This window comes from Aptenodytes patagonicus, chromosome 7 (genome assembly GCF_965638725.1).
Source record: "Aptenodytes patagonicus chromosome 7, bAptPat1.pri.cur, whole genome shotgun sequence".
Lineage (NCBI taxonomy): Eukaryota > Metazoa > Chordata > Aves > Sphenisciformes > Spheniscidae > Aptenodytes > Aptenodytes patagonicus.
The window spans coordinates 16072662-16092724 of NC_134955.1; the positions used below are offsets into that span (position 1 = coordinate 16072662).

Here is a 20063-nt window from a genome sequence, read left to right on the forward strand (position 1 = left end):
ACTAATTGCTTTAGAATTGTTCCTGCAGCATTAGCAGGCACACAATTCATTTACAAAGAAACCCTTAGACAAGCCAAAATAAATGGCCGTTACCAGTGCCCGTGTGAGCCCCCAGATACTTTGCTGGCTGCAATCTTAGCACGACAATTTGCCATGACTCTAAGGACTACCACAGTGGCTGCAAAACATTTCATGCCAGCTGCTGACACTCCCAGATTTCACATTTGTTAGGAGAGAGGACACAGCTATGACTTTGCACTGTCAGGGAATTTTGAAATAGCGAGAGCGATCTCAGCCTCCTGCTATAGTTTCCTTTCCGTCTCCAAAGCGACACAAAGGCAATTAAGCAAGGGCTTGGGTCCAGTATCTGTCCCACAGTTTAGGCAAGCTATATTGGAGGTCACAAAGAGGTCCTAATAAAGTAAGAAGCCCAAACTCTCTCTTCCTCCCCTATCAGTCACGTAGAGTTACACCGCATATGAAAAGCATTAAGAGGTTTTTACACAAATCTGTTGATACTCAAAGTAAAACTCCCAGTGAAACAGCAGTTCTGCTGGTTGTTATTTCAGTTTTTGAACGCTCAGACTAACATGTTCATAAGAAAGTAAAAATTCATCAAGTCTGGAGAAGACATTTAGTCATTAACTTACTCTCACACTTAACAGTGATTTTTACGGGGTTTTGTTTGTTTGTTTAAGTCTAACTCTCCACCAACAGGCAACGTCTCAGGCAGAGGGGTGGAGGCTGAGCACAGCCCAAGAGATACACGCTGAAACACTTGTGCTTCTGTGATCACTTTTTTCCCTTCTACATGCTTGATGGAGGGCAACATTTGGGTGATTTACAAAACTAAATCTTCAGTAAGTTTTCACTTCCTTTCTTGTTACCACATATGTTGTATGCAGTATCAATATAGCTCAACCCATTCTACACAATGGAGTACTAGCTGTGGACCACAAAATATTGGTTGTGACAATTCTATCAGCAAAAACTTGGCCCACATGCTACAACCAAGGGAACCATGCAAGGTAAAAAGTTAGGAAGCAATTTATAACAACAACAGATAAATAATCAGCACACTATTTCTAAACTTACAATTGGAAAATGAGCAATAGACACATTCTCAAAAGTTGGGGAAATGGTAGCAAAGATATTAATTTTACAGTTCTCACCTTACTAACGCTTTGACAGTGGATCTAACCACACTAGAGAGCAGGAACAATGGAGACACAAGAATATGAAACAGGGAGATGGAGGCAAATGCCACAGAGGGGGAGAAGTCAGCCTTTCTTGTCAGATGAGCATGGACCACAAATGTCTACAAAGAGACAGACATCATCATCAGCATTTTGTCATAAAGAAGGAAACACACAAAGACTTCACATTTCATAAGCATTTCATTTACAGAATCTTAATTTATACTCTCTTAACAGTTTGGGAGAGTGCTGCATACTCTGGGCTGCTTCTGGCCACAAACAACAAGTGGGCATTTTCCACTCTCTCCCAGAGGAATTGCAAATGCGTAGCAGGTCTGCATCCTGTCCCCCTCCTTCCTCATTTCCACATCACTTATACTTGAAAATGCAGTTGTAATTAACACTACTTAGAAAAGTCCATACTTACTATAAGTACAGCTGCAATTGGTATTGCTGCGTTCATAAAGACTGTGAAGGAAAACACGTAGGAACATTTAGAAACAATTTCCATTCAGACATGCTAAATGTTAAAATACTACTAGCACTGGTTTACAATGGTATTTTCTACGCTTAAGATAGGGAAAATGCGGAACTATCTACACACATCAGTACATAGTTTTAAAATGCCTACAGTTTACTTCTCTTCATGTCATCAGAACAGACAGAACCCAGCAGTGCACTCTAAGAAAAAGACGACTGATCGACTGGTTTTGAGCTGCGATCAGCTCACACGCAGTTCAGGCGAGGGATGCTGCAGGTCTCCGTCTCACGACAGGCAGAAAGGCCGAGCTGGTACAAGGTCTGGCGGGCGACTTGAATACCTGACAGCGAGAGGAAAGGAGACCCAGGCGAGGCTGCACAGGTCAGAGCACTGGGACTGCACCACAGGCTGGCTGCACACCTAGCTCTGCCCCATCCTGCAGCCCAGTGGCACGACCTCCTTGGAGAGCCACTGGCACTACGTCAAGTTGTGACCTACTTCTGAGGCACCACGTCTGAGGTACAAGGCTTTGTGGCCCCCTCAGGTTTCGGGATGCAGTTCAAAGGGTAAGGAAAGATTGGCAACCCTGCACTGTATCATTGACTTAGTCTATTCTTGTGGAGGATTTACTCATAATTACTCCTGCTTTGTCAGGCTTGGCTACTTTGTGCATGTCCTCAGGAGCTCAATACAGGTTCTAACGGTTCTGTGGTAGAGCTGTGATTTCAGATGGGCCTTGAGTTATTAAAATGCAAACAATGAACCAGTTTCCTCCCTGATCTCGAACAGTGTCTGTCTTGGTACCCTGGATTCCCTCACTATAGCAACTATACGCTACAGCATTCAGAGGTTATTAAACAGGCAGATGGGGAGAAGCAAGCAAATACCATTTCTGTATAGGGATCTCCTTTAGATAGGGCAGGAATATGGGTTAAGAATGCAATAATAACCAGTTATCCATCTGGGAGCTTGAGTCAGAACCAGAGCTACGATCTTACCCCACACGTCTGTCCCCTCTATCACACCTGAGGATATTATTTAATCATCACCTTTTCATTTTGACCTTCGCTCAACTTTATTTCATGAAGTAAACAATACAGAGAAAGAATATAGAATTTACAGCTAAAATAGAATTAAAAGATCAGCACACGTGTAACAGAAAAGAAAGAGGCTAGCCACTTCTTTTTTGTTTAAACTATACCTGTCCTTTTTTCCTACCAGGTATAGCCAATGTTCAGACGCTCCCCAGTTACTTCATCTGGAGTGGAGTGTCATCATTTGACCCTCAAATACTTCTGGTTGACTGTTTGGTCATCCTTTTCTGGGCATAAATCCCCTGAAGAACTTAACATACTGTCAGATGTTCCTTTTTCCTACATTTAGAAGATCTTTAATGAATCCTGTAACATACTTGTAAACTCCATACTCCAGCTTAAATAAAATAGCTGTGTTATTTCATGCAGCTCTACTTCCTTGACAGAGGGGAGTATTTGAAAATATAGGTATGTTTGTGTATATAATTCCAAAATAAAAGCTTAGCCTTTGAAAGAATAGTACGTATTAAGGCCTAGGAATTCATAGTTTACTCCTCACTCTGGGGGGGGGGGGGGGGGAATTCTGAGGAAATTGTTCTTTTCTGTGTTGAAATACAAAGCAGCTTCAGTTCAGACTCATTTCTCCTAATGATTCTACTTCCTGCCCAGTTTTCACACTTGGTATAAATTCTAGGTAGTTACGGCACAGAAATTTTGAAAAAGGGAAACTTGCCGCCTGCAACTACGGACTTCTTAATTCTATTAAATCCTTGCATTTGCAAGTTGCCTTTGAGACTGCTGCAGTACACGAGTTTGCTTTTATGAATGAATCTGATGAGGGAATCTAGCAAAGCTGATAAACTTCTCAGAGATGGATCCTGCTCTTCTGCTGTCTACAGTATGAGATCATATCTGTCAAATATGAAGCTGGATGGATTAAATATACTGCAGGGTTGGCAAAGCCCGCTGCAGTTAAGACAGCTAGGGTCACTTGGTGGCTTCCAAGAAGTCGATCTGAATTTTGCTATTATGTGAGATCACAAGTACATCCAAGGACTTCACTTCAAACATCATCTTTCAAGCAAACAAATAAGGGCTTATTGAGCCACTGGAATTTGGGGGTTGTTTTTTTTTTTAATTTTCATTTTTTCAATTATGCAAGTGTCCAGAATAATAAAATGTTTTCTAAAATAAATTTATTTTGCAGCTAAGACTTTTGGTTTAATTAGATTTGGTCAAAAGTACTTTGTTACTGGAAAAAGGCAGACTGAAAACTGGGAAAAACATTTTCAGTCATTTCTGAATATTTTAGGATATTAACTACTGTTATTTTCCTGTAAGAAAGCCTGGAGTTACTTTGCTTCTGACAGATTAGGCAAAAATTCATAGAAATAGGAAAACCACTCCTTTCTTTCTCTGTCTTTCCTGAATATATAGTGTATACTAAATCCTGTAAAACAAACATAGGATAGTCTTACTAATCAGTATGAAAAATTTTACACAGGAATTTTCTTTGCTACAGTTGAAGAATTCACTGCCGAAACTCAAAAGGTGTCACTACCAACTTTGCAACCCAGCTTTGATTCTGGTGGGTACATTTCATTAAAATTATAGGAAGAGCTAATTTCAGTAACAGCTCTTCTAGTACACGTGAACAATTCCACATACATACAGACGAGATCCAGGCACAGGGGCGAGGCAGATGAGATCCAGTTTCCATGCAGTCTTGAAATGGAATTTTCTTGCGGTCTAGCCAACACTGCCCTGAAACTTGTAGGTATATTTTCTGTAATCCAATGTAAATCTATTCCTCATGAATAGAAGTAGCTCCAACCACATTCTTTCATTGATGTTAATAGCTAAGTGTATTTAGAAAAGAACTCCAGAGTCTATTCAAAACTGTATGTTAAAAAGAAGTATGTATAAAAATCTCATTTCTGCTCTCTTATTGTTCTAGGAAGTGTCTGCCTTCCTCTTTATCTTGGTCATACATAAAATGTACATAATAGATACATAAAATCTTGGTCACCTCCTGCCTTCTTCATTCTTTTTTTTTCCCCTTAAAAAAAGTGAAATCATATGTTCACTATAATATTAGCAAACACATTTTGTGCTGATTATACCTGTCATTCTAATTATACTTACGGTTCTCTTATGTTTATGCTCCTTTTCAGTCTGCTAAAGTGCAAGTTTGTATAGATCAGTGTAATTTCTGCTGAAGACAGAGGGTGTAAGGAACTCCTAGGCTGGAACTATAGGAACCCTTTATAAGCCAAAATGATATGCAACAACATAAAAAAGCTGCACTGGTTTATCACAGCTGAGAAACTGATCTACTGTGCCTTACACACACATAAATATCACACATAATTCAAAACAAGAATGCAAATGCAAACATTGAATATTTCAAGAAGCAGCAGTAAATATTTAGAATTGTTTTTAATAAAACATGTTCTTATTTATGTCACTATTTCTTTACAGAATAGTCAGTACTCTTGGGATGAATACACTTTTTCCTAGCTGCTAGAAATGATACTGTGAGGATTTAAAATCAAATAAGCCTCCACAGCTCCTTCAGTCCCACAGCTGAACCTGTGGCTCTGAATATAAATAGATTTTAATGCCACCTGAAGCAGTGCAAACACAAGGAGCCCATCTGTGTTGATCTGGGTGTAGGACGGAGTTTCCGGTCACACAATCTACTCCAGCTAAATTCTGTTTTATGTCAAAACAGAAACTACTCTCAAAGCACAGAGAGCTCAGGATCCCCAGAGAGAAATTCTGGTCTCAGAAGTCAAGGAAAACCTCAACTTAATGTCAGTTAAATTCAGTGGGATCAGGATCTTTCCCTCGGAGTGCATTACCTATGTGGTCATTTGGCAGGGAAGAAAGTCAGCTGCACGTCTCTTGGGCAAATGAAATCAAATAACAGTAACCAGACTGGAAGTTACTTTCCTAAGGAGTAGTCTTCCTTATTAGTCTAGAAGGTATTTGTACAGGTTGCTTATAGCATTTGAATACTTCTTGCTAAAAGTTTCCATTTCATTAATATCTTACAGATTATATGAACAGCATTCTTCAGTATGACTTTACTAATTATTTCTAAAGTATTACAGTAGCAATTATATAGGTGTTGCATATGATCTCCTCAAATAGAGAGTTTAGTTGGCCCTAGGTCTTTTTAAAAGGATGATAAATGCCTTAAAGCAGCTTGAAAGATAACGTATGACAAAAGAATCTGGATATGGAATGATGAAATTGCCAGGATTTTCATATTTTTCCTTTCCAGGACATAGAAATGGTCTTAAGAATCACTTATTTTTATAAGAAATCCAAATTTTGAGTAAGAAAGCGTAAGTACCATCTGTTGGAGCTTCCATGCAAAGACAATTCCTGTCACATATTATGATACACTGTATTGTGCAAAATGCACGAGGGAAAAAAAACCAAACCCAACCAACCAACCAACCATCAACAAAGGCTTCTTCCTGATTGCTATGTTATAGAGGAGAATATTGCTGGCTGAAGGTAGCCTGTGAAACACTTGTCCCTTAAAAGCTTTTCTCCAGAAAAGTTAACGCTATGAAGCATTAATCTTGACTTTCTCTTTTAGGCATATTTCCCATACAGGCAAAATTGTACTGAATTAAATGGAAAGTCTGACTAGACGGAAAGTGAGGAGTACGGATCAGAGCCTAAAGCAACTGAAACAATCTCAACAGAGAAATGGTAAACTCATTAGTAGCTAATAATGCAGTAGCACTTCAGCTGAACAGTGGATTAGAATGAAGGAAGACACTTACTGGATATGGAGGTATAAAGGGCAAAAGACTTGAGGCTAGTCATTTCTTTTTGTCTGGTTTCCTCTACACTGCTGTGAAAGATGTGTTCCCAAGCATAGAGTTTAAGGAGCTTAATGCCCCGAAGCATCTCATTTGTCTTCTTCAGTCTCTCATTGGAGTACTCCTGCAACATTTACATACACATTTACTTAAAGAGTGTAATTAAACACCTGTCCCCTGAACATAAGGATCACACACACATTTTCCCTAGAGCTCAAGTGAAAAGGCCATTGGTTTGCGCTCCCAAATCATACAGCTTGTACTGAAAATTTTACTCCTCTGTCAGCTTTCTGATCACTTGCAAGGCAGCCTCTCAGGACTTCTACTGCCCAGCACACTGGCTGGATTTTCAACAGGCACACTGACAACACACAGAGGAGATCAGAACACGCAGACAATCTACAGCTGGGCACTGCCCAGTTAACACGATATGGAAACAACGGTGCCAGGCTTCAAAGCAGCAAGGCCACATTAGCAAGAAGCTGTGATCCTGTAGGGAACCTTGACCCTGAGCAAGGCCAGCTGGCTCAGGCACAACAATACACTGGTAAAGGTATACTCCCAGCACAGCATAACTGGAATTTATGCTGCTTCCAGTTTTCAGGCTAGCTCAAGGATCTTTGTACTGCACTACCTTGCACAGTGGAGGCATTTCTAGCACAAAACGCACTGCTCCCATCTGCAGGAATTTCTAGGTGATGCTGACTGCCTGCTTGGATGCTATGGGGATGAAGGCTGTCTACATTTCTAGAAGGGCGTATACTGTTGATGTGAAGGCATTGCTTTTCACACAGGAAGGCGCACAAATAACTCTCATTACCACACATGATTTGTGGTAGAAGAGATTTCACAGCAAGCTGTCTGGCTCCATTACAGGTTCATATGGCTTCCTTGGCAGTGCAACAGTTGCTGAAAGTGGGGATAAGGTTCAGAGCAGCTGGGCACGGTAATTCCAATGAACCAAGGTAACTTTCTTGGCAGCGATGCAGGTGATTCAAGTTGTAGACAAGCCAAGTGAAGGGACCAAGGAACAGCTTGTGACTGAGCAGACCTCTAAGCTCCCCAGTGGAGGAGCATGATGCAGGAGTTAGGACTGTCCATAGCTTATTTAAATAAATCACTTTGATAGATTTCCACAGCTATGGTGTATCTGGGGTCTGAGTTTGGATGCAGCATTCCTATTTCCTTTCCCCTTGGACAGCTTGCCCTGCATGATTCATTTATTTGTGCACCATCTGACTGCACAAAGCCATTTCAGTCAATGATTACTCACCACTTACATTTGTAAGTTAGAAAGATCTTAAGTTTTTTTGCTCTTAGGGAAACACACACTTGTTGAAAAACATAAACCCCAAAAACTGCATCTATACTGCTTACACTTATCATGTTTTCACATTCTTGAACATTACCAAAGTTCGAGCATCAGTTCTTGGTCAATGTCCATAGTTGGCTTTGTAATTCCAAACACAGACCAATGCGTAATTACCAGAGGCGATATTTATATCATGTACAAGTTTGAAGACACTTACCAATGTGCTTCTCTGGGCCTGTGAGAGTTTTGTTGCTACAAAGTACTGAACAGGTGCAAGGACTATGATTACTGCTGCTCCAATTAAGGCACTGATTCCAAGAAGGTAGTAGAGCAGAAGAACGCCTACAATTATCTGTTGGAAGAAAAGAAAATGAGGGGAAGGCTTGGGATAACTTCACTTTGGGTATGCACCACAAAGACTAATCATGGGGTAACTGGGCAGCACATTCAGAAACAACAGCCACTGCAGCTAACCCTACCCCCAAACGTCGTACGTTCTGCATCGCTGGCACAGTGGGGTTTGATCAGTCAGGATATTCTGCCAGAGGACCAAACACACCCACCTAGTGTTCCTCCCCAGCTTGTGGATTCTGTGTATTTCCATTTCATGGACTCCCCCATTATGAACAGTAGAAGAAGGTTGTACAGATTTGATTATCTTCTATATTGTAACTCTCACAGCTATTTAAAATAACTTTATTTTAAAATAAATGCATTTATAAAAAATCTTTAAATAAAATTTAAAAGTTATTTTAAAATACTTCCAAGTAACACATTGAGATATTTCCTTTACAGTCACTATTAAATATTTTTTCCCCATTGGCCAGATGACATAGCATGCATTTTCTTTGACTTACAATTTTTTTTTTCTTCTTTGACATTTAAGCATTTTTACACTTGGGGAGAAATTACATTTCCCAGTTTGATCAGAACTCACCAGTCTACAACACATGGGACTTCCACAAAGAAGGAATGCTACTTTGCTTACTAGAAAAATTAATATGAATTATTATTAAAGATACAACTGATCTTGTAAACGTTACCATGACACTATTGCTGACCAGTACATAAAAAAAAGAAACATCATAGGTCATATCATTAAGAACCTCCACTTGAAATAAACTCTAACATAAACTTGCAAGGAACTGTTTTAAGGATGCACAGTACCAGACTGGCAATGACTGTTAAAAAAAGGGTTAGAGAAACAGCTTAAGAAAAAAAGGTTTTTCTTTGGATAAATAAGAATCTAGAGAGCCACAGTCGGGATAGAAAAGGATACTGTAAGCAGCTCAATAAATGCGAACAAGATATACAAGCTACCAATGTTAATTACCACTATTCTAATGACTGACTCCTGAACAATCTGGAGCATTGACACTCTATATATTTATCAGTATAAGCTGATAAATTAATCAGAAGACCTAGAAAATTAATTTCATATCTCATTTTCCTTCATTAAAAAAAAAAATTGGAAATTTCCTTAAAGCGTTATCTACTACTCTTGCTATATTTGCACACTCTCATAACCCTCACAGAAACACTATCTTCCATCATTTCAAAGCTCAGTAGTCATATGCATATTCCCACACATATTTATGGGAATTGGGTGTTTCTATGAAGAAAAACTAGAGTCCTTAGCTTCCACATTTCCATCTTGACATTTTCAGGAATTTAAGGCACACAGAGAGAAAATACAGTTGTTTTTTTTTTTAATTATTATTATTATTATTTTCCATAACAATCCTTTGATGCCTCTCTGCAGACGAACTAAACTAAAACGTGACTCAAAATAAGGCACAGTACTTACTTAGGAAACATGCAGTAACATGAAAGTAAAGTCCTATTATATATACACCACAAATCTAGTAAGAGAAAAGGTTAAATTGTAAATTAAAAATCTTTTAGTGACAAGTAAGCGAGCAATCTGCTTCCATCTGAAGTCAGGAAATCCATGAGTATATGAAGCCAAAGAAAACATGCAAGGTCTCTGTCAGATAGCCCTGGCAGAGCTCCCCTCCAAAACATGAAATGGTCTTGGTCTTTACAGATCAAGATATTCATTCCCAACTGCTTCTTCATGGGCAGACAATCTAGACACTCAAAATACAGGAAACTGTGTGCTGTTCAATGCTTAAGAGATGTTCAAAAATACAAAGTCAATGCAGAACACTGACCCCCTGCTTTCCTCCACTACTGGTTGATTGTCAAGGACATTATGGGACCGGCTGGTTCTAGAAACAGAGCCTCAGCTTCTCACATAGACAAGGGGAAAGCTATTCTAGCTATTGGATCCTGAGGGAGCTGCTAGCTCACAGCTACTTCCCCCCCATCCTGGCTATTGAAAGGGTCAGTCTTTGCAACAAAAATTCTGTGTTTTCACAATAGATTAAAAATGATCCCATTTTCATCTTTATGTTGCGATAATAATGGCAAACTTCTAAATATATTCATCATGTATGGGACAAAAAAATATATTCTCAATGTAAGTATGTGAATGCTTGTATCTCAAAAGTGCTGAAATCTGTAAGCATTATTGCAAGTAATTCTATATTTATCATACCACACACTACACAGTCAAGAATAAACAGTACATAGATAATATCTGAACTGCTGGAGGGCAGTATCTGGCAGATAGGAAGGCTCTCATTAATATTTCTGAGAAGGTAATAAACGTATTTTTAAAAAACTATGTAATGAAACACTTTGCTTCCCTTTCATCAAAATCCCAAAGCTTTTACCTGCCAGAGATATATATCACAAGCAAGAAACTCACCACTAGCTCTGGTTATTCTGTCTTGATTATTTATTGAAGATAGCAAACACTTTCAGCCAGAAACTGCTTTGTGGCCAGTTTTGAAAGAGACAAATGTCCTTTCATTACAACTGTAAGCTATCCCTGCTAAAGAACCAGAGATATGAGAATACAGGATTTTTTAATAATCAGAATGAAATCAAACAAGGGTGTTTAAAAAATGGAGGGGGGGGGGAGCCTTTATAGGGCCTAATTTTGCTCCCAGGGTTTGAGCCAAACCTACTGAGGGCATCTTTCAATTGATGGGCATCCCCAGGCCTCTTTTCATTGATTTCAATGGCCTTCAAACAGTAACTTAAGGCAATGATAAAGCTCCTATTGACTCCAGTCAGAGCAAAGACGGGGCTCAAATTATCCGGACTGTATAGAAAACCTAACTTGTTATGAATGGCTAGCTCTTCTAGTCACGAATAATTACAAAATCCACAGCAGATGCTGAAATGCTGATTGTTAGGTTAAGAGCTACAAAACAATTAAAACCCTGTTTTAAATAATAATGAAGCTTGTTCAACTTTTTATTAGCCATCTCTCGAGCATCCAGTAATTGTTTTCACTGCCTCACAAAACAAGGTATTGAATGAATGTTGCGGAAACATGTTTTGGAGAAATCTTGTGTGACCACCATGACTCACTGATTTGTGCCTTGCAATGCACGCACCATCCAGAAAACAGGAGCATGCTTTGACACTGATAGTCCTGATCTGCTAAGGAACATTGCAGGGTGAATTTTAATGCAAATATAATAATATTTTCAGAAGACTGTCAGGAAATCTTTGAGTCTGTGACTTCTGGCACATTAGAGCAAAATGTTGTTACAGAATATGCAATGACATTGGCTTAACTCTCGGTTGCACTAAAGCGCTCTCTACACTGAGCTGCCAGAGTGGTCTTACAAAAAGCATACATAAATTGGTACCTCTTACATAGCCTGTTTTACTAACAACTTACAATGGAGACTAAGCCTAGGGGATAATCAGACCCTAAACGTTATCATTAAAGGGGTGGACTCTTCTTAATGCCTCACAGCTCCTTCAGCAATATCATTTTAGCAGTATACAATCACTGACTTCTTCCTGCAGGGTACTTCTAGTAAATGGATAAAAAATACCCTGATATGCAAATCATTACTAACGAACTGCCAACCTGTAACCATATTTCATATGATATTTCATATCAGTTTCTTTTCATTATAGTTGTCTTCTCTTTTGCAATTAGAAATCAGTATTAGCACATGTTCCTTGATCATTTTTTTTCCCCACTTTAAAATAATCTGGTTCCCATATTTTTCCCCCCATAATTTCAGGGAAACCATCCTGATGCTAAAAAATAAGTCAAGTTTCTTTCTGAAAAATTCCTGCTGATAATTGCTATATTCATCACCCTTTTTTAATTCTAGAAAGCAAAATGTTTTTAACTGGCACATAAGCCTCTCCAGAGTAGACCAGGAAAACCAGTCTAGACCCCAATGCAGTTACTCCTGCACAAGAAAGAGATAAATGCATTTATACTGTATGAATGCAGCCACACTATGACCTGTATAAATATGACTACAATAATTTTAAATCTTACTATTTTAACAGGTATAGTTATATATATACAGCTCACATGTAGAGTAAATGCAAACCCTAGGCATGAAAGCACAGGTAAAAGAAGCTATCAGTTAGTATGCTGCTGACTGTTTACACCTTAACGTGCTCGCTATCCTGATTTGAGGCTTTACACAACTCTCATTGGAATTAACAAGAGTTTTACCACAGATTCAGACAGATTTTTTCTTCCTCCAGGTCCTACTGCAGTCTCGGAACCAATCTACCCCTCACTACCACAGAGATACTAGAAGACATATGGTAACATATTAGGTTTCAAACACATATAGCAAAAGCGTGAAGATGCCCAGAGTATTTCAAGAGGACACTAACTGGTTTTCCAGAGAACAAATACTCCCCAAAGAATGAGACTACACAAGACGCATTCAAAAACAGTGTCATTGTCAGTGTCATTATCACTGACAATGAAGAAGGACCTGCACTGCCTCTCCCCAATATTTTCCTCAGTGAGGAAAAAGACAAATCCAGGGAAAATAATGAAACCAGGGTTTTTTTTTTCCAGGTTAGGAAGTTAATCTGGTTTACCATGCAATCAGATGATTTGAAGACCATCACAAAGGAGGACTTGCTCATCTGATCTGTAGCAGCTTGACCAAAACCCTTGTTTTTGACAGGAACAACTATAAAATCCACTCAAGACTAATATGTATCTTTATTCATAGAATCATAGAACAGTTTGGGTTGGAAGGAACCTTTAAAGGTCATCTAGTCCAAGCCCCCTGCAATGAGCAGGGACATCTTCAACTAGATCAAGTATGCTCAGAGCCCCGTCCAACCTGACCTTGAATGTTTCCAGGGATGGGGCATCCACCACCTCTCTGGGCAACCTCTTCCAGTGTTTCACCACCCTCAGCGTAAAAATGTCTTCCTTGTACCTAGTCTGAATCTACCCTCTTTTAGTTTAAAACCATTGCCCCTTTTTCTATCACTAGAGGGCCTGCTAAAAAGTTTGTCCCCATCTTTCTTATAAGCCCCCTTTAAGTACTGAAAGGCTGCAAGAAGGTCTCCCCAGAGCCCTCTCCTCTCCAGGCTGAATAACCCCAACTCTCTCAGCCTGTCCTCACAGGGGAGGTGTTCCATCCCCCTGATCATTTTTGTAGCCCTCCTCTGGACCCACTCCAACAGGTCCATGTCTTTCCTGTGCTGAGGGCTCCAGAGCTGGACACAGTACTCCAGGTGGGGTCTCACCAGAGCAGAGTAGAGGGGCAGAATCCCCTCCCTCGACCTGCTGGCCACACTTCTTTTGATGCAGCCCAGGGTACAGTTGGCCTTCTGGGCTGCGAGCGCACATTGCTGGCTCATGTCCAGCTTTTCATCCACCAGTACCCCCAAGTCCTTTTCAGCAGGGCTGCTCTCAATCCCTTCATCCCCCAGCCTGTCTTGATACCGGGGGTTGCCCCAACCCACGTGCAGGACCTTGCACTTGGCCTTGTTGAACCTCAGGAGGTTCCTGTGGGCCCACTTCTCCAGCTTGTCCAGGTCCCTCTGGATGGCATCCCGTCCCTCTGGCGTGTTAACTGCACCACTCAGCTTGGTGTCACCTGCAAACTTGCTGAGGGTGCACTCGATCCCACTGTCTATGTCATTGATGAAGATATTAAACAGTACCAGTCCCAATACGGACCCCTGTGGGATACCACTCGTCACCAACCTCCATCTGGACATTGAGCCATTGACCACTACCCTCTGGATGCAACCATCCAACCAATTCTTCATCCACTGGACAGTCCACCCATCAAATCCATACCTCTCCAGTTTAGAGAGAAGGATGTTGTGGGGGACCGTGTCAAAGGCCTTACAGAAGTCCAGACAGATGACATCCGTAGCTCTTCCCTTGTCCACTCATGTAGTCACTCCATCATAGAAGGCCACTAGGTTAGTCAGGCAGGACTTGCCCTTGGTGAAGCCATGCTGGCTGTCTCAAATCACCTCCCTGTCCTCCATGTGCCTTAGCAGAGCTTCCAGGAGGATCTGTTCCATGATCCTCCCAGGCACAGAGGTGAGACTGACTGGCCTGTAGTTCCCCAGGTCCTCCTTTTTTTCCCCTTTACTAAAAATGGGGATTATGTTTTCCCTTTTCCAGTCAGTGAGAACTTCACCAGACTGCCAGAATCCAGATCTCCTGATGGCCAGCAGTCTAGCTCCTTACTCTTTGAAGGACATTCATATAATTTATATAATCACCTGAATGGCTCACTTTTCTTCTCCATTTCCAGCTTTTCAATGTAGTATCCTTATATGCTCAACACCTTATAGAAGAAAATCACTAGTATCAGATGTTGATGGACACAGGAACTCCTAAGCAACACTCCTAAAGCCGTGCTAGAAACTGACTGGAAATATGATCTGCCAGTTGCAGTTCATGTACAGTCTCATGAAAATGATCTCATTTTTGGGCAAGAGCAAGGCAACCCAAAATGCAAAGTAGATTACTTGCAGCTTTCTGACTTCCACACCAGCCAAATCAGCCTCTGCGTAGTGCTGGAACCAGACCACCGTTGTGACACAAACACAATGGAGTTTTCATCATATTTATGAAACTAAATGATACTTTTAGAAAATACTGACTGAATTTAAACTCTGCTGACTCTTTTGTTTGTATTTACTTTTAGCATTGAAGCACTCAACAAAAATACACCGAGTAGCTGGAAGAAAGCAGAAAGAATTGCAGGGTACTGTATTATATCAGATGGAACTATGTGCTTTACTGTCAGTTTTCTCAGGAAATTCCTAAATGGAAATGCAGGAGGTTTCTATGGTTTTGTTTAAGTACAGGCTCTTCCAAACTAAGTAATTTGCACTTTTCCACTGTTCTAGTAAGCGTGAATTTGAAAAATTATTGAAGGTTGCACTGAGATTGCTCTGATCTCTTACTCCTCTGTGTCTGCTCTACCCTCTTACTAGCGTAAACTTAAATTAATCACATGGCCATCCAGTGAGATTCACCACTTCAGACTCAGAGGAATACTACCTCACTGAAAAAAGACTAGTTTTGATCAAACTAGTTTTTCGGTAGCTCCGCAAGCTCATGTAACACAATGCACAATGAAGGAGGTAAAAATACCATGTTTCTGTGTTGGACATTGCATACAAACTCCTGTTTCAGTAAGGGAACAGGCTTAAGATTAATGTAAATCGATTGTGAAAGTACCCTCTGAGATGGGACTCTGCTTTCCTCATCTTAAAGACTTGATAAGACACAGTTGTATTTCATTGGGCATTACACATGCTAGAAGGCTACAGGACACGGGAACCAGTAGTCACCAGGCGATTGGGCGTGATTCAGAACAGTGATCTGCTCCGTGTCATGCATGTGGGAAAGGAGATTGAAGGGATGACAGTGGTATTTAGAGACAGGAGACTAAAGACACCAGAGAGGATAAAGTAGCAAAACCCTTTCACATAACAAGTGAATCTGTAGAATTTTGTATGCTAGAATTTGTCATCCATGAGGCAGCAGTGGTTTTAAGAGGTGTCCAAAGGATCATCTCTAAGCGATCATATTTTTTAATAAACTGATACTACTCTTGCTTCTGCTACGATTCAGAAGACAAATGATTGCGATACATTCCAGTTAACTCCCCTGATGTAATAAATGAATGCACTGGAATAACATAACCCGCTGCACCCTGTAAATTCTTGTTACAAATGCAAAGCATGTTTGGCAGCAGCCAAGATCCTAATACAATCCTAAATACCTAGAGTCCTGTCACAGAAGTGAAATATATTACATACAATGTTTCTAGATATTAACAGCTTGAGTCTTACTTCAGGTTATTCTTTAATTTCTTTAATATCTCTATTGTCATAAAATTCATACGCAATCAATCGCTACAGACTGATGCACATTAATAACAAAAGCACGTTCAATCCCCTTACCTGTACTGGCATAGCCCAAAGGTTAGGGCAGAGGAAAAAGAACCACATCAGCTGATTTGTGTCTATGGCAACCAGGTTACAGATCTGGCCTGCAGTCATCTCCCCCATAGACATGTTAGAGGTTGAAAGTTGCATAATTTTATTGTATATTTTTGTCTGGAAGAGAAATCAAAAAGTGTTAATATACAGAAATAAAATAAGGTTTCTAGCTCCAACTACACGGGTGTAGTTCAGCATGCTGAGGGAAACGAACATTCCCAGTAACTTGAATGAAGAGCTTGAAGTTTGGCCTTTTGTGTTATGATGAAACATTTTAAGCTACTGTCTTGTTCACTCACAAAAAGCACAGTGCAATTAGGTACATAATGGTTGTCTAAGTACTCCCTTTTTGCATCCCTGTGGATCCATAAGAGAATGAAACCTTTACTGCCCAAAAGGCCCAAGAACCACATTAACAACTATGATTTATACCTCCAGCTTCTCCATGGACTGCCCTTGCTTTAATTAGTGCTAATAAAATAATATAGTATTACATTCAATATATAATAGGACATTATAATCCTTGTTATTTTTCTCTGGCAATTGACTCGGGTCCCATTCAACCTCAGAACCATGATCCTGGCTGAGAATGTTGCGACATTGTGGCTGGAGAGCTCAATCCCATTACAAAATTCAAGTCTCAGACAATTAATGTAACAGGTCCCATTCTGTACTGAATTAAGTAGTTGCCTCAGTGCAGAATCAAGCAGCGTGTATAAAAGTAACTTAATACACAATAATGAAAGTGTACTTTTACCAGCTGGTTTGGTAAAAGGCTACACAGTGATGCTTTGCAGTCACGAGACAGCTGACAAGAGGCACCCTGATTCAGTAAGCGCCTTCGGATCAAGTGCCAACCGTCCATCATGAAGCATAAAGTCATACAGGGCACATTGAGCAGGTTTACACAGGGGAGGAAAAAAGAGATAAAAGGTTTAAAGAAAATTGAAAAATTATAGGGAAAAAATTGTATGAAAATACTGGCACAGAGACTGCTGTTAGCACTAATTCTGTTGCTTAAGAGTGATGGCTAGAAATTTTCCAGTTTGAACAGTCTGACTGCTGGTGTTATCTGGGTCTCTGTGTAATATCTGGCACAGAGAATACAAAGCTTTTCTTAAACAAAATTGAGGGGAATGTAGCACTATTTTCCAACAACTCCCCTTTTACACTTGCTGTGGTCCATGTATTTTTCAGTTAGTTGCAGCTCTTCTGCTTGATATAAGACATGCAATTTTTTAGTATGTATTTTGGGTGAAATGTTTTATTTCTTTAGGAATTTTCAGCTTCACTCTAGTAAGGGAAAACCAATGGATGGAATCCAGAAGTCTGGCAGCTGACAAGTGCTTCCAAGTGTAAGATCAAAAGAGGATTAAACAATTAGGCTGGTACTGAAAGCATCCATCTATCACACAGACTCTCACAGGATCTATGTAGTTCAGTGGACAAATACTTTAACTTATAAGGCTGGCTTTCAAGCTGTCAGAGGGTAGGTTTCAGCCAGTGCACGTGGTAATATTCGCATTGTAGTCTTACACCTAATTCTCTCCTTTCCAGGCACAGATCTTTGTATATGACGTAAAACTGATCTGCTGTGCACAGTTATACAATGGTTATGGACTCCATTTTACCAATCTTACTTATGTTCAGTAATTACAGACTCCGCAATGCCTGGCAGATTCTGTGGCGTGACCCATGGAATAAGACACTACTCCACGCATTGGGAATACAATCTATCCTTTTGTACAAAGTATATTTACAAGACATTTTAAAGCTGTAATATTTGCACGGGATGTTACAAAAATGCACCTTTGAGATGGGAGAGGTGTAGTTCACAACCTAAATTCTTTCAAAAGTTACATTCAGTTTTACTGTCAGCAAATTTATGCTCAAAGGTAAGAAGAAATACAGCACTAGATATTACAAATAAATGTTTATATAAGATCATCAAATAAGATGCAGAGGAAAGAGAATGGAGGTCTGAGTTAACACAATCTTTAATGGCAACTGTTACATTCAATGCATTTAGGAGAGAAGCGTTTCAGAATTTAACGACTACAGTTATAATTTGTATTTACAAATACACATATGATTGTATGAAAACAGGTTAATTAATAATATTTGGGTACCTGTATTGCGCCTCTCAAGTTGATTCCCGTTTCAATAGCAACATAGTATGATGCTTGGAGAAATGTCCTTTGCAGTAGAAGGGCAAAAAATAAGAGTACAGCCAAAACATAAGCATTGGACAGGAACTCTTGAGACGAAATAAAGAAAACGCCAAGAATTTTAGTCTATAAAAAAAAAGAAAGTCAGAAATCAGGTGCAATGGTAATTTAGTTACCAGTTTTGCATAATTAATAAGCAGAGATAACCACAGCTTATTATTTTGAAAGTGCTCCCAACCTGATCTGAAACCCGATGGTTTATCAATTCAAGGGAACAGTCATATAATGTGCCAACTCAGTAAGCTTTATTTAAATGCAAAATGACATTTATATGATTTCTGACATCCTTCCAGAACTCTAGGACGCTTTGAGTAACTCCATATGGTCATTTGCTAAAAGACGTGCACTGCCCACTGACAGAAAGGACTAGTTAACATCCTTTCGGAGAAATTAGTCTCCTTATTTTAGCACCTCAGGTTACTGAAGACTACAATGACCTTCACAACTTGCCGAAAACACATCCTTCCAACTCCTGGAACTATGCACATTATTTTGGTTTGCAGCATCCAACAGGTTTGTTCAGCATTTTTATTTACTGTTATTACCTCCTAGCAAGTTCATGAGATCAAAGTGCATTTTGAAGCATATCTATAGTTTACTGGGAAAGCAGTCATTTATTTTAGACTATATTTAAGAAGCAGACACCTTTGGTGCCACAACTAGTTGAGAGGCTGGCTCACCTTGGGAAGCCTTATGAAACTAAAATGTCTCTGCCTTCCTCTTTCTCCCCTTGGCTTCTTCAAAATTTTGATTGCTGGCTTATGCTGCCATTAAAGGCAAAAATAGGAGGAGGTCTCTTTCTATTCCCTCTCAGAGGGCTTCTTGTCATTTACACTCCTGCTGTATTCCTTCCTCAGCACATTTCTTCTTGCCTACATAGTTTCTTTGCTGTTGACATTTTCAAGACTGCTATAACACATAATAAACTATATTTCACAAACTCTCACTGTCTGTACATTTTACTACATCTGATCTGCACCTTGAAGGTAACTGTTTACAGAAACACCACGTGACAAGTTAATACAGAGGCTAAACTTAGTTTTTCAAGCTGTGGTTTTATAAGGTGCAGCTGAGCCAGCTGAAAGAGGAACAGACTTCTCCCTACCCCTAATTGCACCTGGGTTGCTCCAAGCTGCATGCTTCTGTTGCTTACTGTGCGCTAGTTTGGGAGCTTATTGGATCTCTTCCTGAGCCAGTTCAAATCACTGGCAGAAGAAAATCAGCCCAGAAAAAATATCCACTTCTTTTCTTTTAGTTCAACGGGCCAAAGCAGACCACAAAGGTGGCCAGCTGGTGCCAGAGCTAGAGCAAAGGAGGGAACAGGAGCAGGGGTGACAAGGAATACGAAAGGAGGAAGAGCAAGTCCTTTCAGCAGCGGTGGCCCAATAGGTCACGGCATCTTCTTGAGGAACCAGAGCCTTAGGGTATTTTTTCCATCTCTTTTTACTCCGTCTTTTGAGATTCATGATTGCTCCTGCCATTACTGTAGTAGGCACACTATCTATCCCCTTGACATCAGTAGGGTAATTAATTAGGCTTAAAAGCAGAGAAACGTATGCTTACCTTTGCAAACAAGTAAACAAGATAATGAGCAAAATAGTTTTTGAAAGGAGCCTTTGTTTTACTCCATGAG

At 39.9% G+C, this 20063-nt stretch overlaps 1 protein-coding gene across 6 annotated transcripts in view; it reads right to left on the reverse strand.

The window, feature by feature from the left end:
* ABCC8 (ATP binding cassette subfamily C member 8) overlaps positions 1-20063 on the reverse strand; it is an 83792-nt gene that overhangs the window by 44945 nt on the left and 18784 nt on the right. For all 6 annotated transcript variants that reach the window (XM_076344089.1, XM_076344090.1, XM_076344094.1 and 3 more), the window contains exons 7-12: positions 18332-18496; positions 16164-16319; positions 8083-8217; positions 6515-6677; positions 1624-1664; positions 1173-1318 (exon numbers count right to left, since the gene is read on the reverse strand). In XM_076344089.1, coding sequence (XP_076200204.1) covers positions 1173-1318; positions 1624-1664; positions 6515-6677; positions 8083-8217; positions 16164-16319; positions 18332-18496 — 806 coding nt within the window. The remainder of the gene's footprint in view (positions 1-1172; positions 1319-1623; positions 1665-6514; positions 6678-8082; positions 8218-16163; positions 16320-18331; positions 18497-20063) is intronic.